The sequence below is a fragment of the Ruditapes philippinarum genome, unplaced genomic scaffold, assembly GCF_026571515.1.
Source record: "Ruditapes philippinarum isolate M1 unplaced genomic scaffold, ASM2657151v2 ctg5223_1_1_1_1, whole genome shotgun sequence".
Lineage (NCBI taxonomy): Eukaryota > Metazoa > Mollusca > Bivalvia > Venerida > Veneridae > Ruditapes > Ruditapes philippinarum.
This window is the reverse complement of record NW_026858364.1, coordinates 1-22,641: the sequence shown is the minus strand read 5'-3', so window position 1 is coordinate 22,641 and position 22,641 is coordinate 1. Positions and strand designations below refer to the sequence as shown.

The 22,641-nt window shown below is 33.6% G+C and overlaps 1 protein-coding gene across 1 annotated transcript; it reads left to right on the top strand.

The window, feature by feature from the left end:
• Positions 1-44: 44 nt before the first annotated feature.
• Positions 45-22,544, top strand: LOC132752960 (sodium leak channel NALCN-like; the record flags this gene model as incomplete). The annotated part of the gene is given in 14 exon segments (XM_060743375.1): positions 45-197; positions 7,024-7,252; positions 7,596-7,775; positions 8,338-8,421; positions 8,859-8,998; positions 9,206-9,337; positions 9,853-9,998; positions 10,679-10,821; positions 11,357-11,461; positions 11,862-12,083; positions 19,810-19,977; positions 20,398-20,457; positions 20,832-20,963; positions 22,404-22,544. Coding segments are annotated over 13 exon segments (1,764 nt in total), but the record flags the coding sequence as incomplete, so codon positions are not given.
• Between the last annotated feature and the right edge of the window lie 97 nt (positions 22,545-22,641).

Sequence of the window (22,641 nt, the reverse complement as noted above, 5' to 3'; positions counted from 1 at the left end):
TAAATGATTATAAGTTGTAAAGTTATGCATGAAAATAAATAATATTCAAGCAAATGGAATATTCAATTTCTCAGCATCAGCAACCGGTGAACATGTAAAATTTAGCTCCATCCGGGTTCTTACATGAAAGATGCTGAAACTGATAAAAATATTTGCGAATTGGAAAAAGAAGTTGTTTCTCTTGTAATGGAAATAAGGTTAAGTTGAGATAGTTATTGTTTTATGGCTGTGTTGAATAAATGTATAGAATCTATAAGTTTTTAAATTTTTATGTATTGTAACCACTGATAACATTAACCCTAGTTCTGGCTTCCAAAACTTTATAATATAAGCCGCTTTTTAACATTTTTGTTTTTCATCTGATGCGGCATTAAAGTTTTGGATTAGACCCGTTACGAAACCTAACCAGAATAACATAAGTTGATTTATTCTTGTTTTTCACTTGCAAATACACTTGACCCAATCAATTCTTGTGCATTTTACGATAAAACAATCATTTTAATATCATTCTATACCAATTAAAGTATCAAAATGTTACTACCGTCATTAAAATTGCCTATTTAACATTAAAATATCAATTTACGCCGACTACAGTTGGCCATGACATTCAGGTGCCACGCGAGATCTCGTATGACGTCAATCGCGGGAGCAGATTTGAATAGAGTCGTGTTCTATATTTAGAACATTTTGTTTACATGATTTCGATACTTTTATTCAAGATAATGTTTTTATTTATTTTCATTAATTTTTTAGTACTTAAATACGATTGTATTGAATATAAAAGTCAGTAAATCACCTTTTTCAATATCTTTATAAAAAGTAATTTATAAAAATATTGGAGGCACATGGGTTCGTAAAGGTCAATCTCGTAATCACGTGATCAAACATTTTGGCAATATGGCGGCCAAGTGCCGAAAATTTTACCTGTCGGAAACTATTAGGTAGTTTATGTTCGTAATAAGATTTTTATTTGTCCATCCTCGGCTTATCAACAGATTATATATAGTTTTATCAAGGTATGCTTCACTTTAATTCATGGCATGTTCGATGAATAAATACGAGCGTGTCAGATTCCTGGCACGATTATTGGTGGACTTTCCCTATGGGGTTATCTTCAGCGTTCACGTCATGTCATAGTATATAAACGGGTACGCTGAAGACCTTAAGCTACATTAACCCTAAGTCTAAGGGCTTACAGACACTTCACCCCCCAGACACTTCATCCTTAGCCCTTTTTTGCAGACACTTCACCCCTTAGACAGTTCACCTCTCATTTTAAGAAATTTGATTGAGACACTTCAACCCTCATTTTTTTATTTTGTGTTTAACAATTATTTATGTAGATTATGTAAAATACATTCAATAGTGATCGATTTAACATATTTTATCATGTAACTGACAAAAGACATTGAACGGATATATATATATATATTGTTGTTTTTGCCCTACAAAAAAGGCTCATATCACAAAGTTAATAGTATAAAGTTTTTTTTTTAATTTTTATATATCTATTTCATACTAGATCTAATTTCAATTTAAGTAAAAGTGATATACTTTTAGTTATTCACGAATTCGAAAACCTAGCTAAACGCCGTTTTCCGGTACTTTCTGTCACGGATTTATATTACAGGGATCGGACACTCCCAGTTAACCCTATATAAATGCTTAAATATCTTGTCGTGCACCCGATAAAGGTACATCGATCGATAATTTACCGGCGCGAATGGTAAATGCCCGTTTGCAACGGATACCTACTTTACAAAATACCATATAGCTTTTTCATTTATTATCCGATTTTGGAAATTTAAAGTTTATTTTGAAGAAAAATACTTGGTTAATTCAAATATCTAATTTATTTTTTAAAGGTACAGTTTATCTGTCCGCAACGACGGTTAAAAAATTAACTTGACGAAATCCGCGGTAAATTTACATTTTTTATATAAAAAGCAGGTATTTGAAATTTATTATTTCGGTACCATAATACTTTCAGTTTCAAAACAAAAAAGAAGCCGATGTAAGTTATTCACAGATGATCAAAGATACAATATTTAAGATTTATTGGGTTATGTAGATCTAGTCAAATTTATTAACGCACAATTGTTTTACGGGTAATGCATTGCGGCCTTTACACGTGAAGAAAATTTATTCATTTTTTAGTACAAAATATTGCAGAGATTGTCAATATTGCCATATTCATAGAATATTTAAATTTCATTCATCATTTATATCATTATTATTTTTTGTAAATCTGTTTTCAAATGTCGGTGCAGTGAAGTAGACAATCCTCGTAACAGTAAAGTTCTCTCGTGTGGCTGTCTCGATTCCAGCCTTTTTAATGTCACTCGTATATTTTAATCCGTATATTTTAATTATTCTTTTTATTTGAATGCCTGTAGAAAGATATTTATTATACTTTTCAATGTAACGCTAGAAAAACAATAAAAAAATTTACAGTATGAGTCAGTATTTTGCGAAATAAAAGTAACTGTTGATTATTTTTTACACATCGCTTAAATTTCTTTCAAGTTTAATTATGTTTGAAGGGGGGTAAGTGATAATTAAAAAACTTTATTTCCAAACTTTCATTTCAAGGTTACATGTGATAATTGCAACACTCAATCTTCAAAAACAAATATAATTTGAATGTATTTTATATATGCGCGGTCTTTAACTACAGTCCATGGCATATGTGGTAAGAAAATGATCCTGAAGAGGATATATATAAATACAATGTAAATCTATTTTCTTTATTAACATTTATCTGGGATATACGATAATCATTTATAAATGAAATTGAAAATATACAACTAAATTTGTATAGTCCTTTCTCTGAAAAATAATGAAAATAAACATGTGATAAATAAATCATTTGACGTGAATTGTTTAGGATATCTATGAAAAAATTATGTTTCAAAATAAAAAATGATATTATAAAACAGCTGTTCTCTGTGCCAATAAAAGTTTCTTCCTTGCCAATCTAATGAATTCATCTATATAGGAATGCTTGTCTAGAATGATCTGAAAATATATTTAATACACTTATTAGTAGAATATTTACTATATTTATACTAATATACAGGTAATCAAATAAAAAATGTACAAATCATTTGGAAATAATTCACAGAAATAAAGACACAATTCAAACATGAATTTCTTTAAAAGTTTTTTAGCAATCAAGAAACATTTTTTTGCAATGCCATCATTAAACCATGTAAAAAATAATTATCTTATTCTGAATCGCGGTAATAATTCGTGCTTGAAGTAAAAGGGCGGCGAAGTGTAGAGAGTATGCCTAAACAATAGGCGAATATTTTTTAAATTAGGTACTTTTTAACTAAGCGTTGCAGCGTTCTATCAGCATATTTTCATATAATAATACGTTAGCGACACAAAATAATACTATATCAATACATTCATATGTGTATAATTTTTCACAAAGCTGCAATAACACCACATACTCCGGTGAAAATCTGTCATATTTCGTACTCCGCACGTTCCGCCATCTCATTCTGTCAACCTTTATCCGATTCCGCGCATGCGCGCGACGGGACTTTAAGCTAAACGAAAGTGTCCGATCCTTGTAATATAAATCCGTGTTTCTGTACATAGCTCTGGGGAATTCACCTAATAGAGTACGTGTAATAGCGAACTCTATGTTTTCGGCCTTTTTTCAATTAAATTGAAATAAAACAGTTATTTCTTTATAAGAAAATTATTAAATATCATTGTATGAATAATTCCATACAAAAATAAAGTAAACACACAAGTTTACGCAGAAAATAACCTTATTTATTATGGAAGATTCCACTACGTCTGTTTGAATTTTATTGATTTTCATTATAAATAATTTATTTTTTTTGAATAATTTGCAATAGATATTAAAGGAATATTGATAATTTTCAAAAACATCAATTTTTTTTACCTTAAAAGTATTTTAGCAATCAAGAAACATTTTTTTGCAATGCCACCATTAAACCATGTAAAAAATAATTATCTTAATCTGAATCGCGGTAATAATTTATGTTTGACGTAAAAGGGCGTCAAAGTGTAGAGAGTATGCCTGAACAATAGGCGAATATTTTTTAAATTAGGTACTTTTTAACTAAGCGTCGCAGCGTTCTATCGGCGTATTTTCATATATTAATACTTTAGCTGCACAAAATAATACTGTATCAATACATTCATATGTGTATATTTTTTCACAAAGATGCAATAACACCACATACTCTTGTGAAAATATGTCATATTTCGCACTCCGAGCGTTCCGCCATCTCATTCTGTCCACCTTTATCCGATTCCGCGCATGCGCACGACGGGACTTTAAGCTTAAACGAAAGTGTCCGATCCTTGTAATATAAATCCGTGGTCTAAGGTTTGCTAATCAGACAAGGCCAAGGTATGAATTGTAATTTCATAGTAAGTTACACCTTATTTAATTCCATATTTTTATCTGTGACATGATATGATAATATGTAAGAGATTGAGAACAAGCAACTACATGTACCAACATGGTTCTCAGTGACGCTTATTTCGGCATCCCGGTACGCATGTTTATTACAGCTGGACGCAAATATTTCAGAGCAAGGTTTCCGCATACGCTTAATTTTGCCTGAGGACGCATAAACATTACCCATTGTTTAAAACCACAAATAGGTCAGCGCGTGTCAGTCTATAGGTAAGGCGGTCCTATGCACATCGACCAGTGAAGCGATTAACCAATCAGCAATAACGCTTTCGATCATTATCACGCGATAGCAATCAGACTAATGTATACACGGGTTTACACATGTAATTACCAGATATAACACAAGGTGATAACTTTTAATCTTTGATCAACAGTTGATTGGAAATTAGCAAATTTTACCGACAAAAGGATTAACTAACAAAAAATATTGACAATATAGGCGGAAATTAATTATGCTGCAAGTTTAAAGACTGTTTCCTCAAGTTTACAAATGAGTGTAATAACTGAATTATTGTCGAATATTTTCGGCATTTTCTAGGGAAAAGTTTGCTTTAGTTTCCATTCTTGCAAACATGTTCTATAAGAGCATTAAAAATTAAAGATATATTATTGTGCCGATATGCCAAGACAACAAAACAAAATACACATACCCTTTTCTTTGAATTTGATATTTATCCAAAATTTGATCCCTAACATCGGCGATTTCACATTTGCCAGAAACCCTAAAATTTCACAAAGGGCACACAAATTCTAAGTTTCCAAGCCAAACATGTGAATGAATTGTTCCTGTGCCTTTTGAAAATATTTGCTAAAATAATTGTTGATCAGATGAATCTCTTACACACTGTTTGAAGCTGTACACGATTTTCCTATTCACTGCGCTAAACGCTGCCTATATACATTTACGTTTTTTTTTTACAAATATAAACTTTTGGTCTTTAGAAATTAGAGTGGACTTATTTAATTTTAACCAGATTAAAATTTGATTTGGTATAAAAGTGAAAAAACAAACAAAACAAAAACGATAATCACGGTGTTTCAAATACATGTACATGTATGATAGCATACATGTATATATGTTCTTTTGAGAAGACATTCTATTTTGATCACATTTATAACACATATTTATTTGAAATCTATTATCATGTTGACATATCATATATTTGTCAGAAATAAAACAGATTAGTCTTTAATGCTTTGTTTCATTATTGTGTTGATACATTGTAATTTTATTGTTTCATTATAAATATTAACAACAAAACAATAATTATACTATGTAGTTCAGAGTTTGTTTTGAATAACTATAAACTTAAAAAGTCTCTTGAAGATTGAAAATATCAGCAATGCTGTTGTGAGCAAAAGCTGTAAACATATTCATTGCGACACGCTTTTTGGACTCCAACTTTTTTAGGCTTGGGAGGCCATGGACTCCATGTTTTAAAGTCCTAGTGAGAACCCTGACCAATTAGATGCAATTTCTTGTGATGGAAGGCAATTTACAGTCAATCAATAAAAGGCTAAATGGCAGTGTGTCCGCCTGATTGCATTAAAAGAATTATAATAATTGTTTAAAACTGTTTATCCTGTCCCATTTTAGCTCAACTATAGAATCAAACTTTAAGTATATGGAGAGCGGAAGTGTCCCTGTCAACCTAAATGTATTATCTTCGCTCAGACTTCTGGTTAAAGTTTTTATGAAATTTGAATACAAATTCTTGAGTGATAAATTTCTAAAATAGAATATATTCCTTACCATCACCTACACTATTTGTGACAAGATTCATAACTCTAGAACCAATTTTTTCCAGATTTATGCCTCCCTTGAAAATAAAAATAATGTTATTTTTCACCCATGTAATAACTTATTTCTTGACGGATTTTCTTCAAACTTCCAGTATTCAAACATATGTTCCTGAACAACTCTTAATCATCACCTGCATTACCAGTAACAAGTTTCATAACTCTAGCGCTACTATATCCAGAATTGTTCCCTGCCTGAACTTGGAATTTCCTTAAAACTAAAAGTCTTCTCATTTAATATCTTTATTTCTTTAGGGATTTACTTCAATACTATTTATTGTATTTATTATTAGTTATCCGGATACAGAGTTTTCATTTTTGTGAGGATTTTTATACAATGAAAATAGGAGAGAAAAAATTTGGGACTCTGAGAAATGTCCAGTTAACTGAGGATTCTGGTTTAGTAGAGATTTGGTTTTATGGGTTTCTGCTGTAATATTAATTTTTCCATCTGCTGTCTTTACAAAATGCTTGCTTTTTTCTTTTATTTCTTCATTATTTATAATTTACTTTGCACAAACTGTGACATAGGTAGATTGTACTTTGCTTGTATTTGTATTCTTACTACAATAAAACTTTCTACAACTGTGATAATTTATATAATAATGATAAGACTTTATTTAAAGAGGCAACACAGTTAGGCATGACTAAGTCTTCCGTATGAGCCTCTATCAACTATACAATCTACATAATATAAACAAAAACCTGGTTTTATGGCCATGCTTCTTGTAATTTCTTTTTATATTTTGTTGTTGCAGATGCTGTATATACATGTTCTGAGAACAAAGTAAAGCATAGGAACCAAAAAACATGTATAGTTCTGCATTTCAACAGAAGTAACACAGGTTTATTCTGCAGAGATTAATATAGGATACAATGTTGGTCAACAGAAAGACAAGTTTCCGGGAGAACTTACCTTTGTCAGACTACGGTCCAGATGAAAATCTCAATGACAATGCTGACATTGATTGGGTCAACAAAGATTGGGTAAATAGTCATTAATTTATGTTAATACAGTACATTGCTTTTTTTTTTAATTTCTAAAGAACTCTATCAGTTGAAATACAAATTCATAGACAGAAATGCTGTTAAATTTTAAAGGAAATGATGAAAATAAAAAGTTTTAAAAAGGGACTGTCTTGGATCTAGATTTTTATAGATAGAGAGTGTTTATAAAATGTATGATATGGTAGAATCATTTACTCCAAACATGCAAAGGTTAAATTAGCAAGGTTGGCCAATATCCTGTTTGGTCATTAATTTTGATCAGTTTCACAAGATTAAATATTTTTACAAGGAAATAATTTTAGAGCAATTTGAATGATTTCAGGTGCGAAGGTTGTTCAGAGGATGTGCCCTGGTCAGCGTAATGTCTGTCAGTATGAACACACCAGCAACATTTCAATATGTTCCGTCACTGGAATATCTGACATTTGTCCTTGATCTGATTGTAACATTTCTATTCACTGCAGAAATGATTGCCAAAATGCACATTAGAGGGATACTTAAGGTAAGGGTATTATACAATTATAGGAACCTGTATGACAGTATCAACTTTCAAGGGAAGATTGCATATTGTTTAAAGTTTTTACAATAAACACTTGTCTGACTCTGAGTTGTCTGAGATTTCAGACATTTGTCTGTTGAATGTATTAGCATAAACATGTGTGTAAGTTTTACCTGAGATAAAAATCTGACTCTGAGTCATATACCACCCTAAAAACTTTTCACTGGTACATGAATAAATTGGCCATCTGAGTATCTGTCAGTCAAAGATTTTGCTAAAGAGAGTGCAAAGTAATAAAGCAATTTGCCTTGCCAACTTGGGTAGGAGATTGTTCAAAATTTTGACTTTAAAGTGGTTTTTTTTTTACCAATCAACAGCCGTCATGCTGATCGCATATACCACATTGTGATTAGGCATAACTCTTTTTCTATTCTAAAAGATGTTTGTTGCCATTTTGAATTTAAAATCATGTTTCCTATGTCAAATGCAACATTTTTAAAGGGACATTAACATTTTTACACAATAAAGTGTTCATAACATTTGTATAATTATTGAAATATTACAGGGTGATGTACCATACCTACGTGATCGATGGTGTCAGTTTGATTTCTTCATGGTATTTTGTCTTTGGATCTCAGTCATTCTACAGGTCAGTGCCTTTTGTGATATGATTATGGGGCAATGTGTTATGTGGAGACAAGAAAATGATACAGTTTTTAGTTTGTCTTTAAGAGTTTAAGTTAAGTAAGCACCTTTGAGATTGTTTTCCATAAGCAGAGCATCTCAGTATAGAGCATGAAACTAGACAAATCTTATCAAATAATGATCATAAAGTGATCCCTTTCAAAGTAATTTAGAGAAATCTTTACAAAATTTTCTTCCAAATTCTTGTCCTTTTTCCTATTTCCTTTCCCTAGTTCTCTATTGACTATTCCTACATGATTTTTAAAAATAACTTTATTTTCCTAGTTTGTTTTTCTAACATTTTTATGGAAAGCTTGTCTATGACTATGGAGGCTCTGTATGTAATACATGTTCATGATAAAATATGCATATAATAATTAAAATATGTATTTTCTTTTACAGGTGTTTGAGCTGACGAGAGTTGTCCAGCCTTATTCTTATTGGTCAATATTAAGGTGTATGCGACCACTGATCCTGATCCGAGTTTTCAGGGTTTTCCTGAAATTCTCACTTCCTAAAAATAGAATCAACTCGATATTCAAGTAAGATATCATCTATCGCATCATATAATGATATACATGTATTATGTGAAATGCATTTCTAACTTTAGTTTAACTTAAGTTTTATATTAATAATCTAAAGTCTCTAAGCTTAAAGCTAGTAATTGTAACAATGTGAATATTTTTTCAAATGATATATATATTTATATATATGTATGAAGTAAATATAGAAGACATTGTTTATTTCAGACGTTCCGGACAACAGATCTACAATGTAACCATATTTTTCCTGTTCTTCATGATGCTGTATGGTATACTGGGTGTACAAATATTTGGTGAGCTGAAACATCATTGTGTGAGGGAAAACGTAACCAATACTTCGTAAGTGAAATTTTCACATATGTGACATGATCAGTGTTTAAATGCTAATTGAGCATATATGAATACTGAGTAGTTCTGTAGTGTAATATTTCTTGCTCAAGGAAAGAGCAGTATCTTGCCACAGTCAGGTTTGAACCCTAGTGGCCAGCATTGCTATGATTTAATACACTGTTTCAAATTCAAGTGCATGCATGCCAGCATGTAATGTATATGCATTGTCCCAAATTTGAACTAACATATTTTGAGTTATGGCTAAGAGTTCTCTATTTTGAAGTACTTGTTTTCATATTCAAATATTAATTCGATGTATGGAGATGGGTTTGTACCATGTTATGTTCTGGGGTGGCTTGTAGTCTGCCTGCTGGAAAGAAAATAAATAATGAGAGGAAAATAAATTAATTGTAATCTTTATATGATGAGAAATAATATTTGACTATGACTATAAAGAATTTATAAATATTCTCCGTCATTTATCATTTGTTTGTAACATTAATTGAGGACAATTAATATTACAGTAAGATAACATTATATGACCTGGCAATCCCAGACACATACTGTTCCCCTGATGACCAACCTGGATACCATTGTCCTAAAGGCATGAAATGCATGTCTATTGATATCCCAAAGAATAACAGAGGATTCAATGGATTCGATGAACTACGTAAGTTTTTTTCACAGTCTTTCAAAAGACCTTTGCTTCATCTCCATTTAATAATTCAAGTCCCATTTGACACAGAGCCTTTACTTATATTTCAAACTGTTGCTGCTTAAATGCAAGTCCGGTGTCTTAGCTGCAGTTTAAATGATCAAAATTGATATTACAGTTTAATTTTAAAAAGAAAGGTACATAATATTTGTATGATTATATGATCCTCATTAACCTTATTAACTCATACTATTGTCTGTGAAGTAGTTGTTTTGTTGTTGTTTTATTTGGAGAAAATAATTCTTTTCAAGTCATAATTTAAATGCTATGAACTTGCTACTTTGTATGTGAAAACAAAGTAAAGTAATGGAATTTAGTAAAAATTTTAGATTTGAATGTTAAAAAGGATAGGAAAGAAAGATATTGTTTTCAGTATACAAAGATTATATAAATAGTATTATTATACTGTCAAATCTCAGTTGCCGCAGATCACATTTTAGAAAGTTTAACAGATGACCTTTATAGTTGAGTTAAAAGGCACACAGAAAATAAAACCCTGCCGATTCTCATACCATTAGTTGTTCTTAGATTTGGTTGAAGTTAGAGAACACATGAAATAAATGTTTCATGATGTTCAATTCAGTCCAGATAAGTGATAACAGTTATGAAATATTTATTTACATTTTTTATTTCAGCAACAAGCTTTTTCACTGTATATGAAGCCGCCTCACAGGAGGGCTGGGTATTTCTGATGTATAGAGCCATGGACAGTTTAGAATCTGTACTTGCCATCGTCTATTTTATATCCTTGATCTTCTTACTAGCCTGGCTTGTTAAGGTACATGCCTTCAAAACGTTTTATAATTTTCTTACAGTTTTAAAGGCCATTCAAAGGACATGTTCATTGTAATTGATATTATTTCAAACCCTTGATCCCAGATATTGTGAAATGAATTGTTTTGATGACATGCTTGTACTACACATAGCACACAAAACTTCTTTTGTCATGATATAAAACGACCATATTGAAAAAAAAAACATGATGTATGATTTGTTTAAGTTTTAACATTTACATAATTCAACTAGTCCATGTAGGTTACAGATTAAGGTAACTTTTAATGACTGGTAGAGGCCTCTTTAATTTTAAGTCACGTGTTCCTCATCTTTTGTGGCTAAAATCCCACCACCAATTATGTGTTCTTTCATGTTGTATAAAATTGTTATTTAGCAGGTAGTCTACAGTAATAGTTAATTGGCATATTAATAAATATTGCATGCCAGCTGAGCAATATAGCTTCAGTAAATTTTAAAAACTGTTGAATTCCTATATTTTTTCATGGCGATACTGAGACAATACTATATACACATTACAGAACATCTTTATTGCTGTTATCATTGAATCCTTTGCTGAGATTCGTGTACAGTTTCAACAGATGTGGGGATCACGGGGCACAGACACAGACTCTGACTCTTCACAGGTATCATCACATACAAAAGAAAATATAACGCTGTTTTAATGAAGCACCAAAATAAATATCTGTTTGTTCTTTTTTAAATGGCAGCTGATATTTTTTTCAACCACACTGTTTTTGGTTTTAAGAAATGTTTCATGATTCTGAAATATTTCTGTCTTGCTGAGCATAAATAGCTTCAGAATTGTTCATATGAAATTCTTAAATAAAGCTTTAGGCGGGTCAGAAATGCTTGCATTATATTTTACAACTGTATTTTCATTGAAAAATATGTGCTATTCTAAAGACTTCAATTGACATATATTTAAATTTTTATATTAAAAATTTTACACTTTATTGAATCAACGTGTATACATATATTTGTATAACAGGAAGTTTGTCATTTATAAAAAAATGCTATCTGAAGGTAATACAACAAGAGGGTAAAACATGGAAGATGGTGATATTGGATCAGAATAAACCACAGGGATTGGCACCACCTATATTTCAACAGATACTACGATCTAGTGCATTTCATGCGTTCATTTTATTGATGGTGCTGGCAAGTGCCATAGCCGAAGCTAGTCTCAGTTTTGACGGGGATTCTGTGGATCCAGAAAATACGATGGACACCTTTTATTATCTAGAGGTAGTAGTCAGTCCTTAATGTTGTAATGCCAAAATATTGAAGCATGTTTATAATAGTTTTTTTTAAATACCAAAAAGATCAATAATTTATCCTTCTTAATACTTCTCTACTTGACAAGTAGTGAGGCTTTATACAAGGGGTGGGGTGGTAGTGGCCAAGTGGTTAAGATCATTGACTTCAAACCACTTGCCACTCAACACTGTAGGTTGGAGCTGCGTAAGCAAGCCTCTTCCAATTCTTTCATGTGATTGAGCTATCCAGCAGAAAGTCGATGGTTCTACGTAGGTGTCCATTTGTGCATGAAATAACACACAGAGGGGCACCTGGGGTCTTCCTCCACCAGTGGAGCTAAACTGTGTTGGTGTGACATAAAACCCAATAAAAAAAATACAAGAGGCCTTTATGGCTGATTATTTTATTACTCGAAATAAAGAGAAACAAATCATACAGTCAACATACGTGTTTATTTTTATATGTTTTACTTTCATTTATGTAGTACTACAGACAAGCTGTTATGACACGACAAAGTTTGAATGGGATATTATTGGCCGCTCTAAATATAAATTCCGCCGACCGAAAGAGGAGTAAACGTGTAACATGTAACCAAAAACACACAAATTAAAAAACCAATGCAACTAGAAACCAATGCAACTAGAAACCAAATGACCCTCTAACTGACCCTTTTAAATGGAGACGAACTACTTTAACTTAACCTTGCTAGCTAACATAAGTTTTTGACCCCATAGGAACTGCGTAGTGAGAGAATCATAAATATACAACTGCCGTAACGTCGGTCCAACGAACACCGCATCACCATTCACGCCCACGACCGGTTGACCCAGGAAGTAGACGAAAACGGTGACCCGGGGCCCGTAAAGGGAAAGCAAGGCAGTGTAATCACAGCGAGGCAAGGCAAAGCAAAGCGAGCAAGAGCAAAGCTATATAGGAATCACCAAGTACTAGGGCGAAACCTATTACTGTCCAGTCAACACAACGACTGGTGAACCTATGATATCTCTCCGCAGTACCTATTTAAAATATCGTAAAGTTCGAGACCCGACGGCATACCCCACCCCCAAGCGGTTACCCCAGCCCAGAGATAGGAGACACAGCCGGGTCCCACTTCACAAAAGCTAATTTAATACAAGACTGAATTAGCCACGTCGGCTCGTCTTCCGGTCGACAGAATTTTACCGCTTGAATTAAATGAGCGACAGAAAGTAGAAAATAAAAAATGAATGTAATATGGTAAATACACAATTTGAATCCTATTCAACGAATGTGTTTAAAAGTAAGAGCATTTGACAAAGCAATGTACTAATATACGATGTACATATAAAAGATATAATTAGAGTCTTTATACATAATAAATGTCCTAAGATGTTTCAACAGTGTTCACAGAAACATTGTCTTTCGCCGTTAAACTAACACAATACATATTGTGAGCTTCCAATTTCACAATGCAAAAGTTCCATCTCTACACTGATACAATATGATAAAATAATAAAACATTTCAAAATGTTCCCTTCTAATCTACTGTCTATGTATCACACAAGTCACAGCTACGGCCGCAGTCTGCTGACGTCAAACATTTATCCGGCTTTGTCCCATCGCTCTTACAGGTAGTTTGTACAATGAAAGTTTACAGAAGACAGAACCTGGAATATATAAAATACTACGCCAGCAATATTGTAATTAACAAAGCAAGGTATCATGATAAACACTGTACAAGTGATATTTACAGCACACTGTATATTTTATTTACTATAGTGAAAATTCATGTACCAATATGAGCTTTTGATTTCAATGAGTTCCGAATGACAATATTTATAAAAGTAAAAAGTACATATCAATGTAAAAGAGGGGTGTGGCGGGTGGGAAACGTTTAAGCATATAGCGAATACGGCTGTTGAAAGCAAGTGAGAGGAATGCACGAGGTTCCCGAGTCTTATATAGCCGTGAGAAAGTGGCGGGAATTTTAGCGATCAGTCAAGTAGAACAATATCGTACTACCTAATGTGTTAAACACGTTTAACAAATACCCCTTGCTAGCAGACGATTTCAATAAAAAATAACCCAAATTATTTAAATGCTGAAAATAATTTTATTTATTTTATTACTCGAAATAAAGAGAAACAAATCATACAGTCAACATACGTGTTTATTTTTATATGTTTTACTTTATGTAGTACTACAGACAAGCTGTTATGACACGACAAAGTTTGAATGGGATATTATTGGCCGCTCTAAATATAAATTCCGCCGACCGAAAGAGGAGTAAACGTGTAACATGTAACCAAAAACACACAAATTAAAAAACCAATGCAACTAGAAACCAATGCAACTAGAAACCAAATGACCCTCTAACTGACCCTTTTAAATGGAGACGAACTACTTTAACTTAACCTTGCTAGCTAACATAAGTTCTTGACCCCATAGGAACTGCGTAGTGAGAGAATCATAAATATACAACTGCCGTAACGTCGGTCCAACGAACACCGCATCACCATTCACGCCCACGACCGGTTGACCCAGAAGTAGACGAAAACGGTGACCCGGGGCCCGTAAAGGGAAAGCAAGGCAGTGTAATCACAGCGAGGCAAGGCAAAGCAAAGCGAGCAAGAGCAAAGCTATATAGGAATCACCAAGTACTAGGGCGAAACCTATTACTGTCCAGTCAACACAACGACTGGTGAACCTATGATATCTCTCCGCAGTACCTATTTAAAATATCGTAAAGTTCGAGACCCGACGGCATACCCCACCCCCAAGCGGTTACCCCAGCCCAGAGATAGGAGACACAGCCGGGTCCCACTTCACAAAAGCTAATTTAATACAAGACTGAATTAGCCACGTCGGCTCGTCTTCCGGTCGACAGAATTTTACCGCCACAATAAATTTCTTAATTTATTCCCCCAAAAATTCTTAAGACCTTTTACAAATTTTTTAAAATTGCATCCCGTAAGTAGTCCAAATAAAATTCTAACCCCACTTCATTTAAATGTATTCCATCTTGGCGAAAAAAGGCAGTTTTCGAATCGATATCAGGCTTAACCAAGTCAAACTTGCCCAAACTACTAACCAGCTGGCGGCCTATTCTATTTATCCTTGACCTTTTATTTTCTAAAATCTTATAGGCACTTGGGTCGGATCCCCAGACCCTTCGTGGTAAAATGTCAACCCATATGATAAATTGTGGTTGGGAAAGCCTCTCTTAAGTAGAGTAATTCGCTTCTCATGACGTCCTTAATTTGTAAATTTGAAAGATATTAATTAAATCGTTTCCCCCCAAATGTATTATGATAATTGAAGGAGGAGAAGAAAGGAGAACCTTCGCTTCAATCTCGTGGACGCAAGGAAGTCCACTTCAGGCCCCTAACCGCTAACCATTCAATAGTTCTGCCTGGAATGCGAAGATTCGGTTTCCTGTATTCTTGTGCTCGAATACCTGCCCAGTAAGGAATAGAATCTCCCAGGACCCAAATATCTAAATAAAGAAATAATTTACCGTAGTTAATTAACCATTAGACATATAAATGCGGCAGACTTGCAAGTATGATTTAAACGATTGGACTATTTCGGATCTCGAATATACCGGTTATAACACTGGGAAGACCACCTGCCCAATCTCATGATTGACTCTGATGAAAGGCCTTGACTAGCTAAGTCAGTAGCTCTACCTATCCTAAAACTGTGAGTTTTATAAAGCACTTTTGGTGAAAAGTTCTCTGCTTGAATGCACTTATTTCAAAACAAGCCCCCGAAAAGTTGACCCGTGTTACTGGTACACCATCGCGGTGTATGAACAGTGGGCCTTGCACTTCAGGCCTTATAACTAAAAAATGTTGCAAAGCATTAACAGGGCAGACGGAAATTCGTCCATCGGTATCTTTAATTTAAGTTCTTTTTCCGGTTTGATTGGTCTTAAAATAATGAAGTCGAATGATGATATATCTGTTGTCTATTATTGACAAATCTGACAATAAAATAACTCTATGAATTTGCGTCTTAGAAGGAGTTACAAGTTCACTGACCCGAAATAACCAAAATATGCCAATGTAAACAGTGCTTGAAATAATTTAACCTCAAAGTCATTGTAACAAATGCGAGGTAAAAGTGAGCAAATGACTTTCAAAGTCGATTTAGTTATAGGTGCACGATTTTATCACGTGAAATCCTACATCTACGACAACCTTCTAACAATTTAGATACGACAAAAACGTCATATATATTATAAAATCCTTGCAGTTTGTGAAAATAGTTCAAACCCGCAACATAAGTAGAGATTGTAGCTGCTGATTTTCTCTTTTCAAAAGAGTAAGCAATAAATAGAACCACTGTTGGCTTGGTATTGGCCAAAGGGGAGGTAATTGATAAGCAGACCGAAATTTTCATAAAAAAACATTCAGCGCTGTGTTATACGTGGAATTAGTATTCGGTGCTAAGCTGGATTGTAATAATGCTCGAGCTCTAGATTGCAAATGTTCCAGAGGAATTCTGGTACTGGTTGAGAATGCAGGTCTGCTTCCGGTGCTAATTCTCTGAACCGGTTAACTGAAAACGAGACAGTGCATCACAAATTTCATTATTACGGCCAAAAATATGGGTAGCTTTAATCAAAAATATTTAATTTTAAACAATGTAAAGTTAAGAAACGAATTAAGCACATCACTGTTTCTGATTTTGATGACAGTTTGTTTAAGATACTGACTACTGCTATGTTGTCGCAACAAAATTTTATTTTTTTGTTTACTAATTCCCTACCCAAAATGAACACTGCGACTGCTATAGGAAATAACTCTAAAAATGTTATGTCCTTTGTAAGACCGTTTTTGTGCCAAAAATCGGGCCATTTTCCTTGGCACCAATGCCCTTGATAAAACACACCAAAACCTAAGCCTTCACCGCCTGCGCTATCCGAAAATAATTGTACATCCTCATTTGAAACCCAAAAAAGCATCATGAAAAACCGAAATGCCATTAAAATTTTGTAAGAATACAAGCCACATTTCTAAATCCCTACGTATTTCTTTTTTAATTCTAATATGATAGTGAGGCTTCGATAAACCACAAATTGAGTTTATAAGGCGTCGAGAAAAAAGGCCGTCCTATAACTATAGCCCTGCAACAAAAATTTAAGGAACCGATTAAAGACTGTACTTTTTTAAAGTTGATTTTTGATGAGACAATATGTCCTTAATTTTTATAACTACTTCCTGGATTTTTTCCAACGGAATTTTCACAGTCATTTTGTTTGAATCTAGTTCTAACCCAAGGAATACAAGTACTTCTACTGGGCCTTGTGTCTTTTCTTCTGCTAAGGGGACACCTAATTCCGACATTGTATTCTGAAAATGTCTAAACCATAAGAACAACTTTCTAAAGTTTTATCACCCCCTAAAAAAATCGTCTAAATAATGAATAAGTTTTGTTGATTGTAATTTTAATTTTGCGCAAAATTCGAGAAATCTAGAAAACCGTTCGAACGTTATACAACTGATAGACGCCCCAAAAGGTAGTGCCTTGTCAAAATAAAATGGTTGTTAAAACAGAAACCTAATAATTCGAAATCTGATGGATTGATTGGTATCAAACGGTAAGCGCTTTTAATATCGCATTTAAAAAGCTTACAATGGCGTCCTAAGGATTGAACCATGCTTACTGCTTCGTCAAAGCTTGTATATTGAACTGTGCATAAAGCCGGGTCAATAAAATCATTTACCGATTCACCTGGTGAAATGACAAGTGGTGAATCATTCTGAATTCGCCCGGGGTTTTCTTCGGCACTAAACCTATAGGAGACACAATAAATTAGGCAGAGGACGTTTTGAAAATGGGCCGGCAACACGACCGGCGGTTAACTTCTTTCTCAATTTGACGTGAAATTAGTTCTGGATTAAGAGTCGTCGATCTTAAATTTTTTAGCATCCCTTTGGTGAACGAGGCCCAGTATACTGAATAGAGAAACCATTTAAAAATCCTTCAAGTAGAAATTCTGCTTCCACCTTATCATAAAATTGTAAATAGTGTTTTAATCGAGTAATTTTGATAGGTGATTTCGCTAATAGAATGAAGACCGCCCTGACCATTATTTAAATTTTGTTTGCCTTTACTTCCTAAATTGTCCCCTAGAACGGGCTCGTCCCCTAACAAAGGGCTGTCCCCCTTTTGTCCGAAATGATGAATCAGCCGAAAGTGGAGGGCTGATCTACCGGTTTAGACTGTAAACCTTTATAACAGTTAATAGCCGAATGTGGCGCTGAGCATGTCGCACAAGTATGCGAAAATTTACAGTTAGGCCACGTGCAAACTTCCGGCATTGAAATCGTTACACGTGTACCTATATGAATTTATAGTAGAACGAAGGCTTGGTTTGACCTGAACACAACGCCACCACAAGTCATTATTTATTTTGCACCATGGAGAAGGCGTAATTGCCTGTCGGAGGCGAAACTGTTCGTCATAGGCTTGCCAAGCTAAGCCACCCTGTCGAACCGCGCAATCTCTAATATTGAACATGTAGTGCAATATTTCGTAAACTTTATCAGCGTGAGTGGACAGGTAGATAGATGCGTAAATAATAAAAGCATTGGTCCATTTCTCAATGCTACTTATTTGGTCTTTACACTCCCTTTGTGCAGATTCGAGGTGGCCATCGCTACTTAAACGAAATACCGACCCCTTGCAAAACTCGGGACAATTCAACAGACCCCTTTAATAGTAAAGCTAAATTGATATATTCACCCTTACAGATTTTCTGCTTAAGGGTCGCGGGCACATGAGCTGATAAATCGTCATCAGCCAGTCTAATTCCAGCCATAACAGGCAAGTCATTCATAACAGAAGTTGGATTATTACTGCGATTATCTAAATGTGAAGAAATAGTACTATTAGGTAAAGTCACGCCGCCACACCAACAATTTGAGAATTACTGTTCGAATTTTCAGGCAAAAATATTAGAAGCTTGAATGATATGTTCAAAATCAATAATCGGCGACTTACCAGCGTCTGATTGATTCACCCGTGGATCCACACAATCCTCCAGAACGTCAGCACCCCTCTTGTTACCACGGCTATTGCTGGTAAGAACCTGGTTCGAGGACTGACGTGTCCGAACTCCTGGCCGACTTGTGGATTCTGTTCTTTTGCGACCTCGTGGCATTTTGCTGAGTTTCACATAAACGTTTAAGCATATATAGCGAATACGGCTGTTGAAAGCAAGTGAGAGGAATGCACGAGGTTCCCGAGTCTTATATAGCCGTGAGAAAAGTGGGCGGGAATTTTAGCGATCAGTCAAGTAGAACAATATCGTACTACCTAATGTGTTAAACACGTTTAACAAATACCCCTTGCTAGCAGACGATTTCAATAAAAAATAACCCAAATTATTTAAATGCTGAAAATAATTTTATTTATTGTCTTGTGTGGTGTGCTGGTTTCTGGAAGACCAGTGGTTTACTCAAATACCTTTCTGTGTCTGAAATGATGTGGAAAGTGTCATCTTAGTTGCCATATGTCATCTTGTCCGTGTCATTATTACTGAGATTAGCTATAAATTATAAACAGTACAAGTGAATAAGGGAAAAATGTTAAATGTAGATTAAAAGATGTTTAATTTGGGAGAGGAACAAAGTTGCCTTTCCTTAGCTCAAGGATAAAGAGTGAGTTTTGCATATCATTTATATTTCAGACAAATGTTCTATTAAGTTAATGAATTATGTTACAGGTATTCTTCACTCTATTGTTTGATCTGGAAGCTATATTCAAGATTTGGTGTCTTGGTTTCCGTGGTTACTGGCGACGTTCCCTTCACAAGTTTGAGCTCTGTCTTGTTATTGGTACAACTCTACATATCATACCTGCCTGGTACAGAACCCAGCTGACCTATTTCCAGGTATAGTTAGTGTTACAATACATAAATGTTAATATACATTTACATGAATATTTTGATTTTATTAATAAAGAGTGGTAGAAAAGATTCATGTTTACATTTACATTTTGATTTTATTAAATTGAATACAAAGTGTTCATAATATATGAAGTAATGTTAAGTTGGAAATTATATTAAAAGAAAATTAGTTTGATACATGATACTACATAAAACCTTTTTCTTTGAAGGAAAAGCTTTCATCTCGGAATTTCACATTAAGCATATAACACTCCATTAATATCATTAACACAGTAAAGTCTTAAGAGTCAGGCACAGTTATTAAACTCTTAGAGTATCTTTTTACAGAAATTTAGAAATCTTTTGACTTTTAAAAAACAGTTATATTGAGTAAGTATATGTTATATTTATATTATTTGGTTGTAGGTATTAAGAGTGGTGAGACTGATTAAAGCATCACCAATGCTGGAGGATTTCTGCTGGAAGGTATGTTAACTTTGCCGCTAATGATAAATCATGTACCTACTTACCTCATTACTACTGTTGCATCACCAAACCTATATAAGGTAGTAATGAACATCATTCTTACATGAAACACTTTATCTTATTAATTTCTTTTTAATTTACTTAAAGTGTTTCAGGATAAATTGAGCAACGTTTGCTAGCTAGATAGTTTCTCCGACTTGAAGTTTGATAGTAACTGTGAGGAACATTTAAGTGATAGAAGCTGTAAATGCCCAAATGTTAGAAAGCCCTATTTAAATTATAAATGTCTTTAAGTTGAACTTACTTTAATCAGTAAAATATCAAGTTATGTGTAAACATGTGAAAATTGTTATTTCTATAATTTATATTAACAGATATTTGGTCCTGGGAAAAAGTTGGGAAGCATTGTTTTGTTTACAATGTGTCTGTTAATCATAGCCTCTAGTATCAGTCTACAACTTTTCTGTTCTATCGAGGGATTTGATAACTTCGAAACATTTCCCAAGGTAAGTTCATCCTTCATATGGGTGTTTCTTCTTTTTTTGTGACAGATAAGGTTATTATGATACTGTTGATACAGTTAAAAAATAGGTTTGGTCATAGATAAATGAAAGATGAACCTGGTGTTTTGCTAAAGTGTTAAGACATAAAGTGTTCAAGGTGAACTGGTGCCCTTACTTTTAATATATCTGCATTTTAGCCATTACATGTAGTTTTTCTTAAATGGCTAGTATCTACTTTTTGAACTGTTCATTGCCAAATTTGGGGATGTGAAAGTTTAAAGTTGGCCTGCAGGGATGTGTAGGCTGGCTTGAGTTGATTTTTGTGGCAAAGGCAAAGGCTAATCCCAATTTCAGTTATTTTAAGGTTTCAATTCTTTCTCTCATTAGAATTTTCAGAAATATGTCACAAGTGGTTGATACTTACACACTTGTTGACTGCATTTCTGATTGTCTCATAATTTATAGCAGAAACTCCTTTAGGTTCCCTCTGCTACACACCAGCAAATGATGTAATTTACATGAAAAAATATATATACAAAAATCATAGTTGTGTTGGTTTGTCTAACTTGCCAGTTTATAGTATAATATTTGAATACCAGTTTTGAAATAGAAAAAAACAACAAAAAACAATCCTTAAAAGCCTATTGTAGCTGTTATATTTTTGCTGTGTAAAAGTTGTAAAACACATGTCTTTATCTGTAATAAGCTTGAGTTTAAAATATTTTGATAAAAAATGATAAAAACTAGTTATTGGAGCTTAAAATAAAGTGGAGACAAAAATGTTGATAAGGATTGTGACAAAGTTAGTACTAGGACAATGATTGATTTTTATCTGTATGATCTTTTATTGCTTTCCAATAGACAAAGTTTGATACAAAGTTTGATGGTTTGGTTACATGAATATAATACCATGACATTTTAACATCATCAGCTACAAGAAATCATGTAGAATATATTACTTATTACATCACCCAATAAAAACCTGTTTCTGGTTTAAGATCTTATATTTTGATTGCATATTCTAAAACATATTTTAAATGTTAGTATTTTTGTTTTAAAGATATTGCTGAATTTTGTTGTTGAACTAAATAAAAAAGATGTCAAAGTGACCTTTGAATCAGTGAAAACCAGAAATAGGTGTACTGTCAAACATGTTGTTAAAGACCACCTTTAAAGAAAGACCATGCATTAGGTAGGAAAACTTGTTTGTAAAGGCTTTTCACGCTTTACCCCACCTTAACAAAATGTTAACAGTGACAGTACATTTTGAAATCTAGTAAAGACCACTTGGCTTTAAAGGCCAATGTTTTTATTTTCCAGGACTGGTCTTTGTCAACAGGTTTGGTCGTATTTTAGCCTAATTAAGAATTGAATCTGTACATGAAATGTTTCTTTGTTTATTTTAGAATATGATGTATAGGTTAATGTTTGTGAATATTTCAGGCTTTCATGTCAATGTTCCAGATTCTCACCCAGGAGGGTTGGGTGGAAGTTGTGTCTGGCACACTTTCGCATACACCAAGCGATTTTTTTATTGTGTTAATACGTCTCTACTTTCTTTTCTACCATCAATTTGTTAGTGTGGTGAGTAAGAAGTATGCAACTAAATACTCACTGCATATATCTATGTTGACCTGTCATATTTTCAAGGTCATCCCGGAAACAGAACCAGTTTCATTTA